Source organism: Phalacrocorax carbo, chromosome 1 (assembly GCF_963921805.1).
Source record: "Phalacrocorax carbo chromosome 1, bPhaCar2.1, whole genome shotgun sequence".
NCBI classification, from domain to species: domain Eukaryota; kingdom Metazoa; phylum Chordata; class Aves; order Suliformes; family Phalacrocoracidae; genus Phalacrocorax; species Phalacrocorax carbo.
The window spans coordinates 193,329,411-193,345,422 of record NC_087513.1 but is presented as its reverse complement, the minus strand read 5'-3'; the positions used below and the strand labels follow the sequence as shown (position 1 = coordinate 193,345,422).

At 42.6% G+C, this 16,012-nt stretch overlaps 1 protein-coding gene across 2 annotated transcripts in view; it reads right to left on the bottom strand.

The window, feature by feature from the left end:
• Nucleotides 1-545: 545 nt before the first annotated feature.
• Nucleotides 546-16,012, bottom strand: part of N4BP2L2 (NEDD4 binding protein 2 like 2) — a 55,947-nt gene continuing 40,480 nt past the window's right edge. The window contains exons 8-11 of one of the 2 annotated variants that reach the window (XM_064441044.1): nt 14,472-14,557; nt 13,722-13,767; nt 12,700-12,892; nt 546-2,953 (exon numbers count right to left, since the gene is read on the bottom strand). In XM_064441044.1, the coding sequence (XP_064297114.1) occupies nt 12,732-12,892; nt 13,722-13,767; nt 14,472-14,557 (293 nt within the window). In that variant the 3' untranslated portion in view covers nt 546-2,953; nt 12,700-12,731. Of the gene's footprint in view, nt 2,954-12,699; nt 12,893-13,721; nt 13,768-14,471; nt 14,558-16,012 lie in introns of those variants that run through there. The other variant, XM_064441045.1, reaches the window with a different exon arrangement.

The following is a 16,012-nucleotide window of genomic DNA, read 5'->3' as shown; positions in this document are numbered from 1 at the left end:
CTGCCCTGCACAAGCATCCCTGTGTATCACACTCGCTACGTCAATGTTATTTTTTCAAATGTATTGTCACATGAGAAACTATAGGAGTAAACAAGATTTATTTCCCCTGTAGAAAACCTGACCTGCTTCAACTTTACCACCACACAAGCCAAAGAAAGAAATTACAGTTTCCAACTAAACCAAAAATTGTTGCTGTGGTCTCGCGCTCCCTCTCAGGGCCATACACAGTAGCAACCCCAGCTCTGTTCGAAGCTGTCTCAGGTATGCCACAGGGACACAGCACCATTCAACTACACCACCTAAGCTTTAGGTTTAAGAGTTTGCAAACAGTGCTAAAGAGAGTGCTCACGTGGTGGGAGAAAGCTTAGCTGCCAGCGACATGGCACTCCAACGCAAGATGAATCGAGTGGGGAAAAAAGTGGCATGAAATAAGAGACAAACGCTGACATTCAAAGATACCAGTTTTTTTTTTTAAAGTAAACTTAAACTGGCAACACCCTACTAAAAGACGAAACAACTTCTGTCCACACAAGAATACTGTAAGATTTTGAAAACTGTTTTATTTTAAGCATTCTGGAAGGTCAGTATTCAGTTACAGAAAATAAAGGCATTCAGATCTCTCTCTCAATAAATAAAACTAGGAAGAAAATATTAACCCTTGAACAACATTTTCTTGAAATCAAACTAACTTTCTGTTGCCACTCAGGTAAGTCCGACACTGTGGTTGTGGCCAGCGTGAATTACCTTCCTCCTCCCCATCACATTCTGCATAACATTCTGCTGACAGAAGAGCAGCATGTTTCCAAACAAGGAAAGGAAAAAGTCACACATGTTCATGAGAAATACATGAAAAAAAGTGCAGCCAATAAATTTTGCCAATGGTACAATATTAATTTAGAAATACATACATCTTTAACTGCTTACACATATACGCAGTATTTGTTGTGAGTGGAGAGTGGGGACACACCAGCCATTTAGATGACGGTGGAGGTTCAGCATGACTGCAGTCTGGTAACGGCTCTTCAGCTGGTGCACAACGAAAAGGGTGCGGGGAACGATGAGACAGAGGAGATGAATGAATAAATGGATAAACATTCCGGATCAGGAAGCTGCAGAAGTGGGAAGTATTACTACTGATAAGAACGTGCAACCTAATCTTCCTGGCTTCTCCTCTTCTCATCGATCTTTTCTCACACTTTTCACCCGAAGTGAGGTGTTAGTTGTCTTTTCTGCCACTCCCTCTCACTACAAAGAAATTTCCAGCCTTATGTGTGACAGTTTATCTCATAATTGACAAAGACTGCTCCTTCTGATTAATTTTCTCCTTAATTATTATATTATTAGGTGTCTTCTGATTTGTCCTTTCACCTCCCTCCATTCTCTGCTGCCTGTCTCATTTTTGTTACTTGCTATTTCTGCAGGCACTCCTGATTTTTCTCATAAATAGCGATCCTTCACAATCCTTCTGCCCCCCATAGCCCCTGCTCTTTCTGGTCCATCACACCACACCTCCTGCTTTCTGCTTTCCTACTCCTGTTTGCGATTACACTCACATCCTTCTGCAGGTGAAAGCACCAGCCACCTCAGCATCATCAACTAGGTCTACCCTCAGCACTCCAGTCCCAGGAATCACAAGCACCACTTTAAAGAACATGTCACGTTTTATGGACCACAGCAATACATCAGGGTAGTTTTATGCTTCTCCAGAAAAGCAACAGAGCGCTGGTGCAGGCGGCTTGCCCTGTTTACAGCCTTCACAGAAAAAAAGAACTTAGATGAATTCAATCACACCTTAAAACAAACAAACAAAAAAAAAACCCAGACCATGAAATTGTATTTTAAGAACATGGGTTGAAATTCATCACCTACATAATTTAGCTCACTCTACATATGTAAATATTTCCGACTTTTCTGATACCTCTCTGGGCCTTACATAGACATTTATATGAGCAGAAGTTTAGATTTTTACTGTTGAGGTTTTATTGATTTCTGCTGCTCATTTCCCCTAGGAAATCAACACTCCACTCATGTTACTGGGATAATTTCCTCAGTAACAGAGTTGTTATCAGTAAGGTTACTGTTCTAGCTGAGGAATAAACATCACACTTAATTTTGAAAGAAAAACCCAATATTAAAAAAAAAAAAGAAACAGGAAAAAAAAGAAGCAACTCTTCTTAGCTTAAGTCTCTCCTCACATCATAAGAATGTTAAGTAAAAAAAATGGAATAAGGAATACCACTAACAGAACCATCAAATCACTGATTACCAATGTTAGTTATAGGTCTTATCACTCTACCACAAAACACTGTCTTTGAATCAGGTCTATAGTGAAATTTTCTCCTTATTTTTATAGTCCCCAGTGAGTCCAGTCAGAGGGAAGCATTAAGCCTGGTTTCAGGAGAAAACAAGGTAAGGTGTGCATCTGTGGATGAAGGAATAGGAGTAACTGATGAAGACTTATTCCACTTGACATTGTAAAGCGATTGGGACGTAATTATGAGGGACAGGATGAAAGGTAAGAGCAGGCAGAAGTAGGGTAAGACACCTAATGAACAGCAGAGAAACAGGCAGAAACCTCTCCCTGCAGGTAGGCATCACTACCAGTTCACGTGACAACATCTGGCATCCTGATACAGGTGAATTAAATACCAGAGCCTGAAGCTCACGCCTCAGGCCGACAGGCACCTCCTTTCTGCTTACTGGTCTCTGCTCACAATCTCTTTGTACTGCACTCGAGGATGTGCTGAGAAGGTTATAAATCCCAAATGGCTTCAGAAAGTGACCTTTTGCCACACACAAGGTTGGTATTGGGAGACTGTGGGGGGTTGGGGGAATATGGCCAAAGATTCACAACAAAACATCTACCGTGGTTACTTTCTTCCAGGTTATTTCTCACATTTAAAATCTTTGGTGGCCAACGGAAGTTCTTCCATGGTGGAATCAAACGAGGTTTCTGAAATAAAAAAGAAGAGATTCTGCTGAAATACCACAACAGCAGCACAGACTATTTTAACGGTTGCAAATTCAGCCCTCAGACTGAGAAGAGCTCACCTGTCTGATATTTTTAAGTCTCTTTCTCATACTCAGCTGTCGGTTATTACTTTAAAAAGCAAAAAAGAATGGAGAGGAAGCAGACAAAGGAAAGGAAAAATAAAAGATGCAAGGAGAATGGAAAAGGAACAGAAGAAAATTTGGATGTCAGAACTAGCGACAGTAAGGACCTAGCAATCTCAAGGCTGAAAAATAAGCAGAAGAGTAGCACAGTGGAATTTTTTCCACTAGCAATAACAGTTCAACCAATACCACTACAGCATAGCTACATCTCATAACTGTTTTGTTAGGTTGCAAATATTTTCCCCAGTTACATTCTCTCAGGACCCTGCAAGACCTCCCAAGCTACTGAGTTCATGTGAGGCACCAGCACAACCTGCTGGTTGCTCTTTTCCCTGAGAGCTCCAGAAACTCTGTTCTGGGCAGCTCTTATTCCCACTGGCAATTATACTCTTCTTAAGCAAATTTTAGGCCAGGTTTTCCTGGTGAGCACTGTAAAAGGCAGGTAAGGTTTTCTGGTCATAATTCTGTAGACTTTTTCTTGCTTCATTTTGTTTAAAATTAGTGGTTAAATGTCAAAGGATAGAGAAATATTTTTTTTATCATTGTATCAAAATAGCAACTGGAAGAGGTTTGGCCATGGGATGATATTTTCTGTGGCGCTACTGGAAGACTGCTTTAGTTTGCCTTGGATCTTTTATTTTTTTCATGCTAGCTGAAAGACAGACCTGCCTGTCCCAGCTACATGTTCCTGCTCCTTTGTCCATGTCCTGCTGGTCACACTGTTCTAGGGCAATTTGTTTCAGCTTGATGGTCCAGCCTGAAAACTTTTTGGATGCCTTTATGCATTGGGTGATAGAGCTGAACTGCCTCACTCCCTGGCTGCAGGAGCATCGCGTCCAGCAAAGGGAAGTGACAGGAAAGGAGGAGCAATAACGCACGTCATCAAGAGATTTGTCTCCTCAAAACCACAGCCCTACCGGGCTGTCGCGGCGGAAGTGTTCCTGCAGGGAGCTACTACAAAGCAACTGCTACACTTCAAAGCCAAACAGGCCAGCTTTTCTTTTGCAGTAGTCCTGCAGATAAATGCGTAAACTGACATCGGGTTGTGTTGTCTTGTTCTACATTTGTGGAGCATCTGGCACTTGGGAGTCCTGGTCTAAGGAGAACTTCTAGGCACTGAAATAATGCTGTTTTCACCGATCTCAGCATTTTTTAATTTGGCATCCCTTGCTTAACCCTCCAGAACAAATACTGATGTGCTGCCAATGCCGCAATAAGGAGCTCTCACAACTTGAGATTAACCCTGTGTTTTCACAGAGGAACACCACCACTGTTCACTCTCCCATTTGAATAAAAACACCCTTTCACAACATGAGTACAGAAGCATGGTCATCTGGCTAACTGATAAAGTTGTACTTGGCCAGTAACACTTAGTTTACTCTCAAATCTAAAGGGACTGAAATAATAATTTTCTATTATTTAAAAAGCTTAAGGTAGGAAATGCCTCGGTTTTCTTACGTTTCTTTTTTCCTGACATTTGATAAAATTAAATCCACTTCAACATTTATAGCTGTTCACTTGAGCAGTTTTACAACCATGCCAGGACATCATTCTTGGCAAGTCTGCTTTAATCAGCAACCAGAAAAGAATGATTTTGTGGTGAGGAAACACGACCTTATCCTTCAAAATCAGTGGCACCATTGACCAGAATAACTCACCTGCCTTTTACAGTGCTTACATAGCCAGACCTCACAGGACTGCTAGAATACCTCAGTGGGGTCTGGCCAGTGGTCTGTGTTACCCAGTATCCTGTGCCTGCCTGTGAGCACGAGTTGACCAAAACTCCCTAAGAGATGCTTTTTGCTTCTCACATACATTTAAAAACATTTTTTTTTCACATCCTAACATTTGTATAAGCTTAAAAGCAGTCCTTCATCTGAAGGTACTGTTGCACAATATATGGTCCCCTGGTATCAGAGCTGACTACCCCCCAAGCAGGAAGCCCTGCACATTCTCCCCCTCACGTCTGCAGCAGCACAGCATCTGCTCCTTGGCCCCAGCTTTGGCGCTAAGTTGGACCTTACACAAGCTTATCTAAATTCACCAGCCCAGCAGAAAACTATCCATTTGTTTCCTGTGGGGTTAGCAAGTTAACTTATAGTCTTTATGTCAGCAAGTGAGTACTGGAGCAGGGCTGGGAGGAAGGGCACTTCCCACTTTTGGCAGCAGCGAGTCATCACACCAGCTCAGCCCAAGGCAGCAGACCGCACCTCCAGAGCAGCCTAAACCCATCTGACATCTGGTGTCTCACCCTCTCCCTCCAAAAGCCATCAGGACTTTCCCTGACTCATTTCAGATGTTGAACTAAAAAAACCCACACATCTGAAAAAAACAAAACAAAACAACAAAAAAACCCCCACAAAACCCCCTGACTAACTTCCCTCTGCCTCCCGATACAAAGCCCTAACCGGCCTAGCATTCCCAAATGAAAGGCTTTGCTGAGCACTGAGGCTGTTGCAAGGAGGGTAGGACCATGCAGCCAGGATGAGGGCAATCAATCTTTACATAGGCTTCATCTGCCAGAAGGGACCTCCAACTTAACCATGCCATCTCAGCACAGGTGACCCAAGTCCTTCTGCGCGGAGCATGCAATGCTTTTTTTTTGTTTAAGCCAAACATGACGCGGAGTCTTCCTTCACGGCAAAAGTATGCATTGCTTTAATTCTATATTCCCTAGAACTAATATAAGCCAACGCAGTAGAGTCTTAGACAGCAAGGTCATGTAACAGATAGGGATTTAATGATTTGGTTCAGACCAGCAGTTGGTGGCTGGCTCACAAACGCACAGGGCGGTGGAAGGCTTCTGCTGCACTCATGACAAGCAAAAGAGGAAGGCTGAAACAATTTTGGGAGTAGCATGGCAGAGAGACAACGGGCGTAAATCTAACGGAAAAAAACAGTTTGTTGGGTTCAGCAACCACATAAAGGAATGGACAATAAGGCAGAATGCTAGCATATGTCTTTCATTTCTTCAAGTACACAAAGAAAAAAAAATTCCAGGTTAATCACAGTCTTTTTGGGGAAAAGAACAGAGCTCTCCAAGTTTGTTTCTTCAGCATGAAACCATTTTGATCAATAAACCTGTACATCTCTGGGTAGTAGCTTAGGTTACAAATCCACACTGAGATGGCCAACCAGTATCACAAGCAAAAATCTTGCGTGTGGAGTGTTCACGTGTGCAATATTATAAATAAGTAACTTTAAAAATTTGTGGCTGACAAAGGACTAATTACTTGGTGAAAAAATTTTTATTTGCTTTCCAAATATTTTAGTATCTGATTATGTAAGAGGACAATATGCCTACCAGATGTTCTTGATCTTATTCATAATCTGTGCTGACAGCACTTTGCAAGATCAGTGCTGTCTCTACTAAATGATTCAGAGAGATTCCCCTCACCTTCCTACATCAGTAGTTGGTACAGGCTAATCAGCAAATGACCTGCAATGTCATTTTTGTCATCAATGATACAGAAGTGCATATAATCAAATCAACCCCCATTCAAGAGGTTTCAATTCCAACCCAAACTATTCAACTACTTTAATTCTGTCACAAACCTCCACTGTGACACTTAAACCTTCTAAAACATTGTTGTGGTTTAACCCCAGCCAGCAAGTAAGCCCCACGCAGCCGCTCACTTACTCTTCCTCAGTGGGAAGGGGGAAAGAATCAGAAGGGTAAAAATGAGAAAACTTGTGGGTTGAGATAAAGACAGTTTAATTGGTAAAGCAAAAGCCGTGCACACAAGCAAAGCAAAACAAGGAATTCATTCACTCCTTCCCATGGGCAGGCAGGTGTTCAGTCATCTCCAGGAAAGCAGAGCTGCATCACATGGAACGGTTACTCGGGAAGACAAATACCTTCTTCCCCCAGCTTTATATGCTGAGCATGACGTCATATGGCATGGAATATCCCTTGGTCAGTTGGGGTCAGCTGTCCCGGCTGTGTCCCCTCCCAGCTTCTTGTGCACCCCCAGCCCACTCGCTGGTGGGGTGGGGTGAGAAGCAGAAAAGGCCTTGGCTCTGTGTAAGCACTTGCTCAGCAGTAACTAAAACATCCCTGTGTTTCCAGCACATATCCGAAACATAGTCCCGTACTAGCTGCTGTGAAGAAAATGAACTCTATCCCCGCCAAAATCAGCACAAACGTCAACCTCTGCTTTTATAACTGTCCCTGTACAGCAGGTGTCTGCCCTTTTCACTCATCCTCCAGCCATCCATTTGTGCTCACGTCAGGCACAGGACACTAGGTGACACAGGCCCTTGGCCAGACCCCACGTAGATGATATTCCAGTGGTCCTGTGAGGTCTGGATGGAAACAATTTAAGCCTCAGATCTGGAATTGTTTTTCTGGCTCAATTTGCCCATGGTGCAAGTTATTTCTGTATACCTCAGTTTCCTTATTTTAAAATTATAGGTTAATGCATTTTCCACTTTGGAAAGAAAAAAAATTATATGGAAGTCAAAATAGTGTCTTCCAGCTAGATCCAAAAGTCCTTCCTTCTTATTATATTCTACCTAAAATATGTCTCAAAAAACAAACCGAAGAAACTTTGCCAAGTTACCAAATGGTTCAAAAATTTGTAAGACAAGCAGGAACGTGATAGCATACTTTCTAATACTCAGCAGCACACTCTGTCATACCAAATGTCACGGTTTAGCCCCAGTCGGCAACTAAACACCATGCAGCCGCTCGCTCAACCCCCCACCCCTCTGGGATGGGGGAAGAGATTCAGAAGAACAAAAGCAAAAAAAAACTTGTGGGTTGAGATAAGAACAGTTGAATAATTAAAATAAAATAATAATTATAATAATATTATGACAATAATAACAATAATGATAATATAATAAAAAGGAAAAGGGAAAAAGCAAAAATACCAAAACCACAAACGATACAACCGCTCACCACCTGCCGACCGACACCGTCGGTCCCTGAGCCACGATTGCTGCCTCCCTCCCCCGGCCAGCTCCTCCCAGTTAACATACTGGGCATGACATTACATGATACAGAATATCCCTTTGGCCAGTTTGGATCAGCTCTCTTAGCTGTGCCCCCTCCCCTCCCGGCTTCTTGTGCACCCGGCAGAGCGCGGGAAGCTGGAACAGTCCTTGACTAGTATAAGTGCTACCCAGCAACAACCAAAACATCTGTGTGTTATCTCAACATCATTTTCATACTAAGTCCAAAGCACAACACTAGGCCAGCTGCAGTGAAGAAAATTAACTCTATCCCAGCTAAAACCTTGGCAGTATCCACCCCTTAGTCCAGATCATTTACGTCATGCTCAGGTCCCATACTATCCAATACAATTTCAATAACCCCTACCCACCTTCTCATCCTTTAATAGAACATACAGATTTCATTTATTATTCCCCTAGTCTATGGACCACCCCTGTAAAATGTCCACTGAGTTTATTTAGTCCATGACTTTGGGTTCCATCTATTGTACAAGTCTTTCAGAGAGATGGTGTGTGTGGTGTTGGATTGTTGCATGCTGAAGTCAGTCCTTGTTCCATCACCGCTGCACTGTTAGTCCTCATTCTATTACCACTGCACTTCGCTTGGTTCAATGAAAGTTCATTTTTTAAATTAATTTGGGAGATTCCCACCATGATACCATTGATATGGCATATAGCAACCATAGTAGTGATGAGATACAACATTATATGGCAATTAACAGCATACCATTTGGTTCATTGGCTGTTTTCACCCAAAACCAAATCCCCTTGAGATACACACTGGACTCCTCCATCCTCCTGCATCACCCACCAAGTGCACCCAGGTCCTCGAGCAAAAGCAATCCCATGAATGGGTTTGCCTTTGCCTGAGGCAGGAATAAGCCAGACTCTTTTCCCCAGCATATTTTTTACATGCACTACAGGGACTCTATCCCCTTCCACAGTATGTAAGGGTTCTGACTGGGCAGGGCCAGATCAATTGGCAGATCACCTGGTGTTGACTAACCAGATGGCTTTTGCTAAATGTGTATCCCAGTGTTTAAATGTTCCACCCTGCATTGCTCTCAGTGCAGTTTTTAACAGTCCTTTGTATCTTTCTATTTTCCCAGAGGCTGGTGTGTGATAGGGGATGTGATACACCCACTCAATGCCGTGCTCTTTGGCCCAGGTGTCTATGAGGTTATTTCGGAAATGAGTCCCATTGTCTGACTCAATTCTCTCTGGGGTGCCATGTTGCCACAGGACTTGTTTTTCCAGGCCCAGGATAGTGTTCCGGGCAGTGGCATGGAGCACGGGATATGTTTCCAGCCAGCCGGTGGTTGCTTCCACTATTGTAAGCACATGGCACTTGCCTTGGTGGATTTGTGGGAGTGTGATATAGTCAGTCTGCCAGGCCTCCCCATATTTATATTTCAGCCATCATCCCCCATACCACAGAGGCTTTACCCGCTTCGCTTGCTTGATTGCAGCTCATGTTTCACATTCGTGGATAACCTGCGCAATAACATCCATGGTCAAGTCTACCCCTCGATCATGAGCCCATCTATATGTCGCATCTCTCCCTTGATGGTCTGAGGTGTCATGGGCCCACCGAGCTAGAAATAATTCACCCTTATGCTGCCAGTTCTGATCCATCTCAGCCACTTCAATCTTAACAGCCTGATCCACCTGCTGGTTGTTTCAATGTTCTTCAGTGGCCTGACTCTTGGGGACGTGAGCATCCACATGCCGTACCTTTGCAACCAGGTTCTCTACCCGGGCAGCAATATCTTGCCACAATGTGGTGGCCCAGATGGGTTTGCCTCCGTGTTGCCAGTTGTTCTGCTTCCATTGCTGTAACCAGCCCCACAAGGCATTTGCCACCATCCAGGAGTCAGTATAGAGATAGAGCACTGGCCACTTTTCCCATTCAGCGATGTCTAAGGCCAGCTGGATGGCCTTTACCTCTGCAAACTGGCTCGATTCACCTTCTCCTTCAGCAGTTTCTGCGACTTGTCATACAGGGCTCCATACAGCAGCCTTCCATCTCCGGTGCTTTCCCACAAGGCGACAGGACCCATCAGTGAACAGGGCGTATTGCTTCTCATTTTCTGGCAGTTTGTTATACAGTGGGGCTTCTTCAGCACGTGTCACCTCCTTCTCTGGTGATAATCCAAAATCTTTGCCTTCCGGCCAGTCCAAGATTCCTGGGCGACTGGGGTTTCCTACTCGAGCCTGCTGGGTGATCAGTGCAACCCATTTACTCCACGTAGCATCAGTTGCATGGTGTGTAGAGGGGACGTTTCCTTTGAACATCCAGCCCAGCACTGGCAGTCGGGGTGCCAGGAGCAACTGTGCCTCAGTACCAACCACTTCTGAAGCAGCTCGAACCCCTTCATATGCTGCCAATATCTCTTTTTCAGCTGGAGTATAGCGGGCTTCGGACCCTCTGTATCCCCAACTCCAAAACCCTAGGGGTCGACCTCGGGCCTCCCCTGGCGCTTTCTGCCAGAGGCTCCAGGTAGGGCCATTCTCCCCGGCTGCAGTGTAGAGCACATTATTTACACCTTGTCCTGCCCAGACTGGCCCAAGAGCTACTGCATGGACTATTTCCTGTTTAATCTGTTCAAAGGCTTGTTGTTGCTCAGGGCCCCATTTGAAATCATTCTTCTTCTGGGTCACTTGATAGAGAGGGCTTACAATCAGACTGTAATTTGGAATATGCATTCTCCAAAAACCCACAATGCCCAAAAAAACTTCCGTTTCCTTTTTGCTACTTGGTGGAGACATGGCTGTCATTTTGTTGATCACATCCATTGGAATCTGACTATGTCCATCTTGCCATTTGATTCCTAAGAACGGGATCTCTTCTGCAGGTCCCTTTACTTTGTTTTATGGCAAAACCAGCTTTCAGAAGGATTTTAACTATTTTCTTCCCTTTCTCAAAAACATCTTCTGCTGTGTTGCCCCACACAATGATGTCATCAATGTACTGAAGGTGTTCGGGAGCTTCTCCCTGTTCCAGTACAGTCTGAATCAGTCCATGGCAAATGGTAGGGCTGTGTTTCCACCCCTGGGGCAGTCGATTCCAGGTGTACTGGACGCCCCTCCAGGTAAAAGCAAGCTGTGGCCTGCATTCTGCTGCCGGAGGGATTGAGAAGAATGCATTAGCGATATCAGTTGCGGCATACCACTTGGTCACCTTTGACTCCAGTTCGTATTGAAGTTCTAGCATGTCTGGCACGGCAGTACTCAGTGGCAGAGTGACTTTGTTCAGGCCACGATACTCTACTGTTAGCCTCCACTCTCCATTAGACTTCCGCACTGGCCATATGGGACTGTTAAAGGGTGAGCAGGTCTTACTGATTACTCCTTGGCTCTCCAGTCAATGAATGCGCTCATGGATGGGAATCAGAGAGTCTCGGTTGGTGCGATATTGCTGCCGGTGCTCTGTTGTGGTGGCGATCGGCACCTGTTGTTCTTTGACCCTCAGCAACCCCACAACAAAAGGGTCCTTCGAGAGGCCAGGCAAGGTAGACAGCTGTTTAATTCTCTCTGTCTCCAAGGCAGCTACACCAAAAGCCCACCTGTCCCCTTTTGGGTCCTTGAAATACCCTCTCCTGAGGCAGTCTGTGCCAAGGATGCAGGGAGCCTCTGGGCCAGTCACAATGGGGTGCTTTTGCCACGCGTTTCTGGTTAGGCTCACTTTGGCCTCCAATACAGTTAGCTCTTGGGATCCCCCCCTGTCACTCCAGCAATGCTGATGGGTTCTGCCCCTATATAGTTTGATGGCATTAAGGTGCACTGTGCACTGGTGTCCACTAAAGCTTTATACTCCTGTGGGGCTGATGTGCCAGGCCATCTGATCCACACAGTCCAGTAAACCCGGTTATCCCTTTCCTCCACCTGGCTGGAGGCAGGGCCCCTCTATTCCTGATCATAGTATTCATCACTCACTTGTGAATACAAATCACAAGATTTGTACCTAGCAACAACTAAAACATCTGTGTGCTGTCAACATTATTTTCATACTAAGTCCAAAGCACAGCACTAGGCCAGCTGCAGTGAAGAAAATTAACTCTATTCCAGCTAAAACCATGATGCCAAATGAAAATATTCATTAAAAACTAACACTTCAATATACGGAGCCCTGTTGTGACCTCCTGCTGCTGATTCTCTACTGGAAAACAGAACTGCGACATGTTTTCATAACTTAGTGAAATACTGTTTTATTGTTCAAACAGTGTTCTTCATAATTTGACCCTTAATACAGCATTGCTCTCCATGCTGAAGAGACGAGGAAAATGGCACTGAGATGACATGACTCACTACAGATCACCGCAGAAATTAAACTGGGAATAAGTCCAGCTCTTAGGCATCCTAGACTACCCCTTTCACTTCACTAGGCAGGTTTTTGATTTTTTTGGTGGGAAAAAATAATGCGGCTTTAATAACAAAATGCTGCCCTTCTCTTTTCCCAACTCAGGATTAAAAAAAACCCCCAACAACTCTCATCCTTAACCTGAAAAAAAAATAAATCAAGTACTGTAGGTGATACTACATGCATCTTAAAAATTGTAACAATGTTCTTTAGGTGTTTGGTCAAATATCATACAAGAACGAAACACATTCACAAATGTGACTGATTACCTTTTCCTTCATGCAGAATTTAAGATGGTCAATCATGATTTATGAAACACAGCATCCAGACAGCCAGTGCTAGCATCAGTCATGGTGTTCTCCTCTATCACCCCTTGAAACAGCTCCATTCCTGGAAGTGTTTCAGAAGAGCCTTGGTTCTCTTGGCCATCTTCATTTAGATCTTCAAGACCAATAATATCATCTAAAAAAATAAACAAATTACAAACTGCAGCCCAAACTACCTGAAATTATCTAAATCTCTCATAGAGTCTGTCATCTATATTAGCCCAGAATAGAGTGTTTCTAGAACAAGTTTTCATTTAATCAAATACTCTTGGATCTTGCCTCCTAAACAACCTACAAAATTAACCGTGTTTTTCAGGTTTGTCTCTGACGGTGGTGGAGGGGGGAGGGCAGGGAGAGAGAGAGACTATATTCCTACTCTCATGCTTCTTCTTAACTCTCCTAGAGCATCCTTTTCTCTTTTTTTGAAAAGGAGAAACTCCTCTCCTATTTCAAATCCTATCAGCTTCCAGGGAGCTGCTACTGTGTATTTTTCACCTCATGCTATGCAATTTGTGAAATTACACTACATTAATATGGAAATCATGGAAAAGACAACCAGAAACTTTATTACATAACCTACACACAGCAGGAATTACTGCTCAACTTTTCAGAGAAATAAAGTGTAAAGAAAGACTTCTTTATTATAAATGTCCTTCTGATCTGGAATCAGGTAAAATTGAGCTAAGTATTTTATTAATTCCACACGGGAAGCTTTAAAAGGCAAATGAATTCAGCACTTGCATCAGGAAATATAAAGTGACGATTTGCAGCAACCGTACCTCTGCCATACTATGTACACAATCAACAGAGGCGCAAATTCATTTATCACATCCTATTGCTTTTGCACGAAAGAGGAGCGTTATCACTCATTTGTACTGAAAACCTTCGACACACTTCAGCATTAACTATTTCCTTTTCTGAACAAGAAATATTTATACAGTTTTTGTATCACAGAATACACTTACCAGCCAAGGCATTTCCATTCTGCAATCCATTTGCTTTTTGTTTCTCCTAAAACACATAATAATAGTCCAGAAAAAAAAGAAAGTATGTGACAAGAGATTTTCATATTTTGGGACAGAACAAGGTCAATGCTCTATTTTATAGTTACTATTTAATTGTATTTACAGGATTTTCCTCATTTCCAGTACCAGACACTACAGTGCTCCTTAAAGAAAAACAAATATTCACAATGCAACAGCGACAGTGGGAAGTAGCAAAGAAGTCATTGGTAAGGTAACACTTTCTAACTAGATGAGGACAATTAAGATGCTGTCAGTCACTCAGAATAACTTCTGTGCTACAACTCTTTGTAGAAGTAGCTGTGAAGAAGCTACTGTTAGCAGAAGATGAAATTTGCTCGGATGATGGGAGAAACCCATAAGAAGGAAAACAGCTAGATGATGGTAGGTTGTACTTAACGAACATAGGCCAGGTCAGGACACAAGCATCAAGGAAAAGGTTGGGCTTTTTTCTCCTTCAACTACTTTGTATACATTTCTGATTCTGATATTTCAAAACCTGGATTCTACCATGGCCTGGAGCTGGTTACGGAAATATTCAGAAGACTACATAAAACATCCATCTCCTCATAGAGGGTATTAAAAACCAAAGCAAATTTATGAGCAAAGGACACCATCTTGCTTATGTACTGAAGGATTCCTCTTTACACCTGGAATATTGGAAAGCTTTCCAAAATCCCCTAAAATTCGTACCTCCACAGAGGTCTTCCACAGTAAATAGATCATCTTTGAAACTTTCCAGTCAAGAGGAACTATATAATCATCTGGCAACAAGGATTCTGCAGAAGAAAATATTTTTTGCAGTTGAGTGTTCAGATGTCTCCATAGCCAAAATATATCACTGAATTACAATTTTTGCACACATTATACATCTAAATTTTTTTTAAAAAAATCAGCAGGTATTTAAATGAGCCAGCAGCAAAGTCACAATTTAGGTTTTCTATAATCTAAGGCCAGTGCACAGGAGGGGGAGGAGCAGGAAGGAGGTTTGGTGTTGGTTTCTTTTTTCAGGCAAAGGCTTTCCTACCATACTTTCATTTTCCCCACAGATTCCCCCAAATCTAGGCACAGACAAGAAGAACAGAAAGCTACCAGCCCATAAAATAAACAAAATGCAACTTAAGTAACAACCTTCAAAGTTCAATATGTTTAATAATAGGAATTTGTGCAACGTCACTAAAGAAATTACTTTCTAAAATGTTTTAACTCTAACGCTGTTTAAGAAGCTGAAAACAAATTCTTGGTAGGAAAAGAGTCTAAAAATATATTCTATGCTTATATAAGAACCGTACAAGCAATTTGGTCAACAAAATCTTTCATTTATAAATAACCAAAGGCAATTATTTACTAAAAATATTTTCAATAAAAATTGACTGCAATTGCATGAATTATAAAATACTACAGCTCGAAACTGTACATGAATAAATAGTAGCCTATCAATATATAACAGACTATATATATTTTTTTTGTGTTATATAACACATATATCTTTTTTATATATAACAAAAAAGCACATGAATTTTTGTAATTGTAGGAAAATCATAGTCAAATGAATGTGGCCAGCCTTCTGAAGAAAGCATGCACAATGTTCATAGAAAAAAACCCCACCAAACTGCAATCACAAGCTGGCAGGGCTTCGGAGAGGTATTGGAGCCGGTTTGTATTTCTTAAGAGTTATTTCCAAAGGAAACACCAGAAAATTTCACCTGCTACTGACTCAGAGAACAACATTTTGTTCACTAACCTATCAAGTTTCTGAATGCCTGGTTTTGTTTTTTCCCAGCAGATCCCCGTTCTCAAGTCATGGCCAATGCCAATCCCTCTCAGATGATGAAATTTTAAGATCACAGGTATGCAGACTCACCAAGTTTGGAGAAGAATGTTTTATGTATAATAGTTGAGGACATGAGCAGTACTTCCCTGTTCTGTTTTAGCTCTATATAGCAAATCCTTAGACGTGTGGTGCCAGATTTAGATACAACAGCACTGCAGGTTCTCTGGGGACCACACCAAATGTTCTGGTACCAAGCCTAGTAGTGCTGCCAGTGGTTTGCCATCACTGCTCTGGCAGGCAGTATTGCCATCGTCTTTTGTAATAAAAGCAAAGAATCCTGAGATCAGTTTAGGCAGATAAACAGACATAAGCTTCTCCTCAGTTGTCACCTTAAAATTTGCATATGAAAATACATGTTTAACTTTCAATTCTACTGAAACTAACAGGTGTAAAGGTCTGT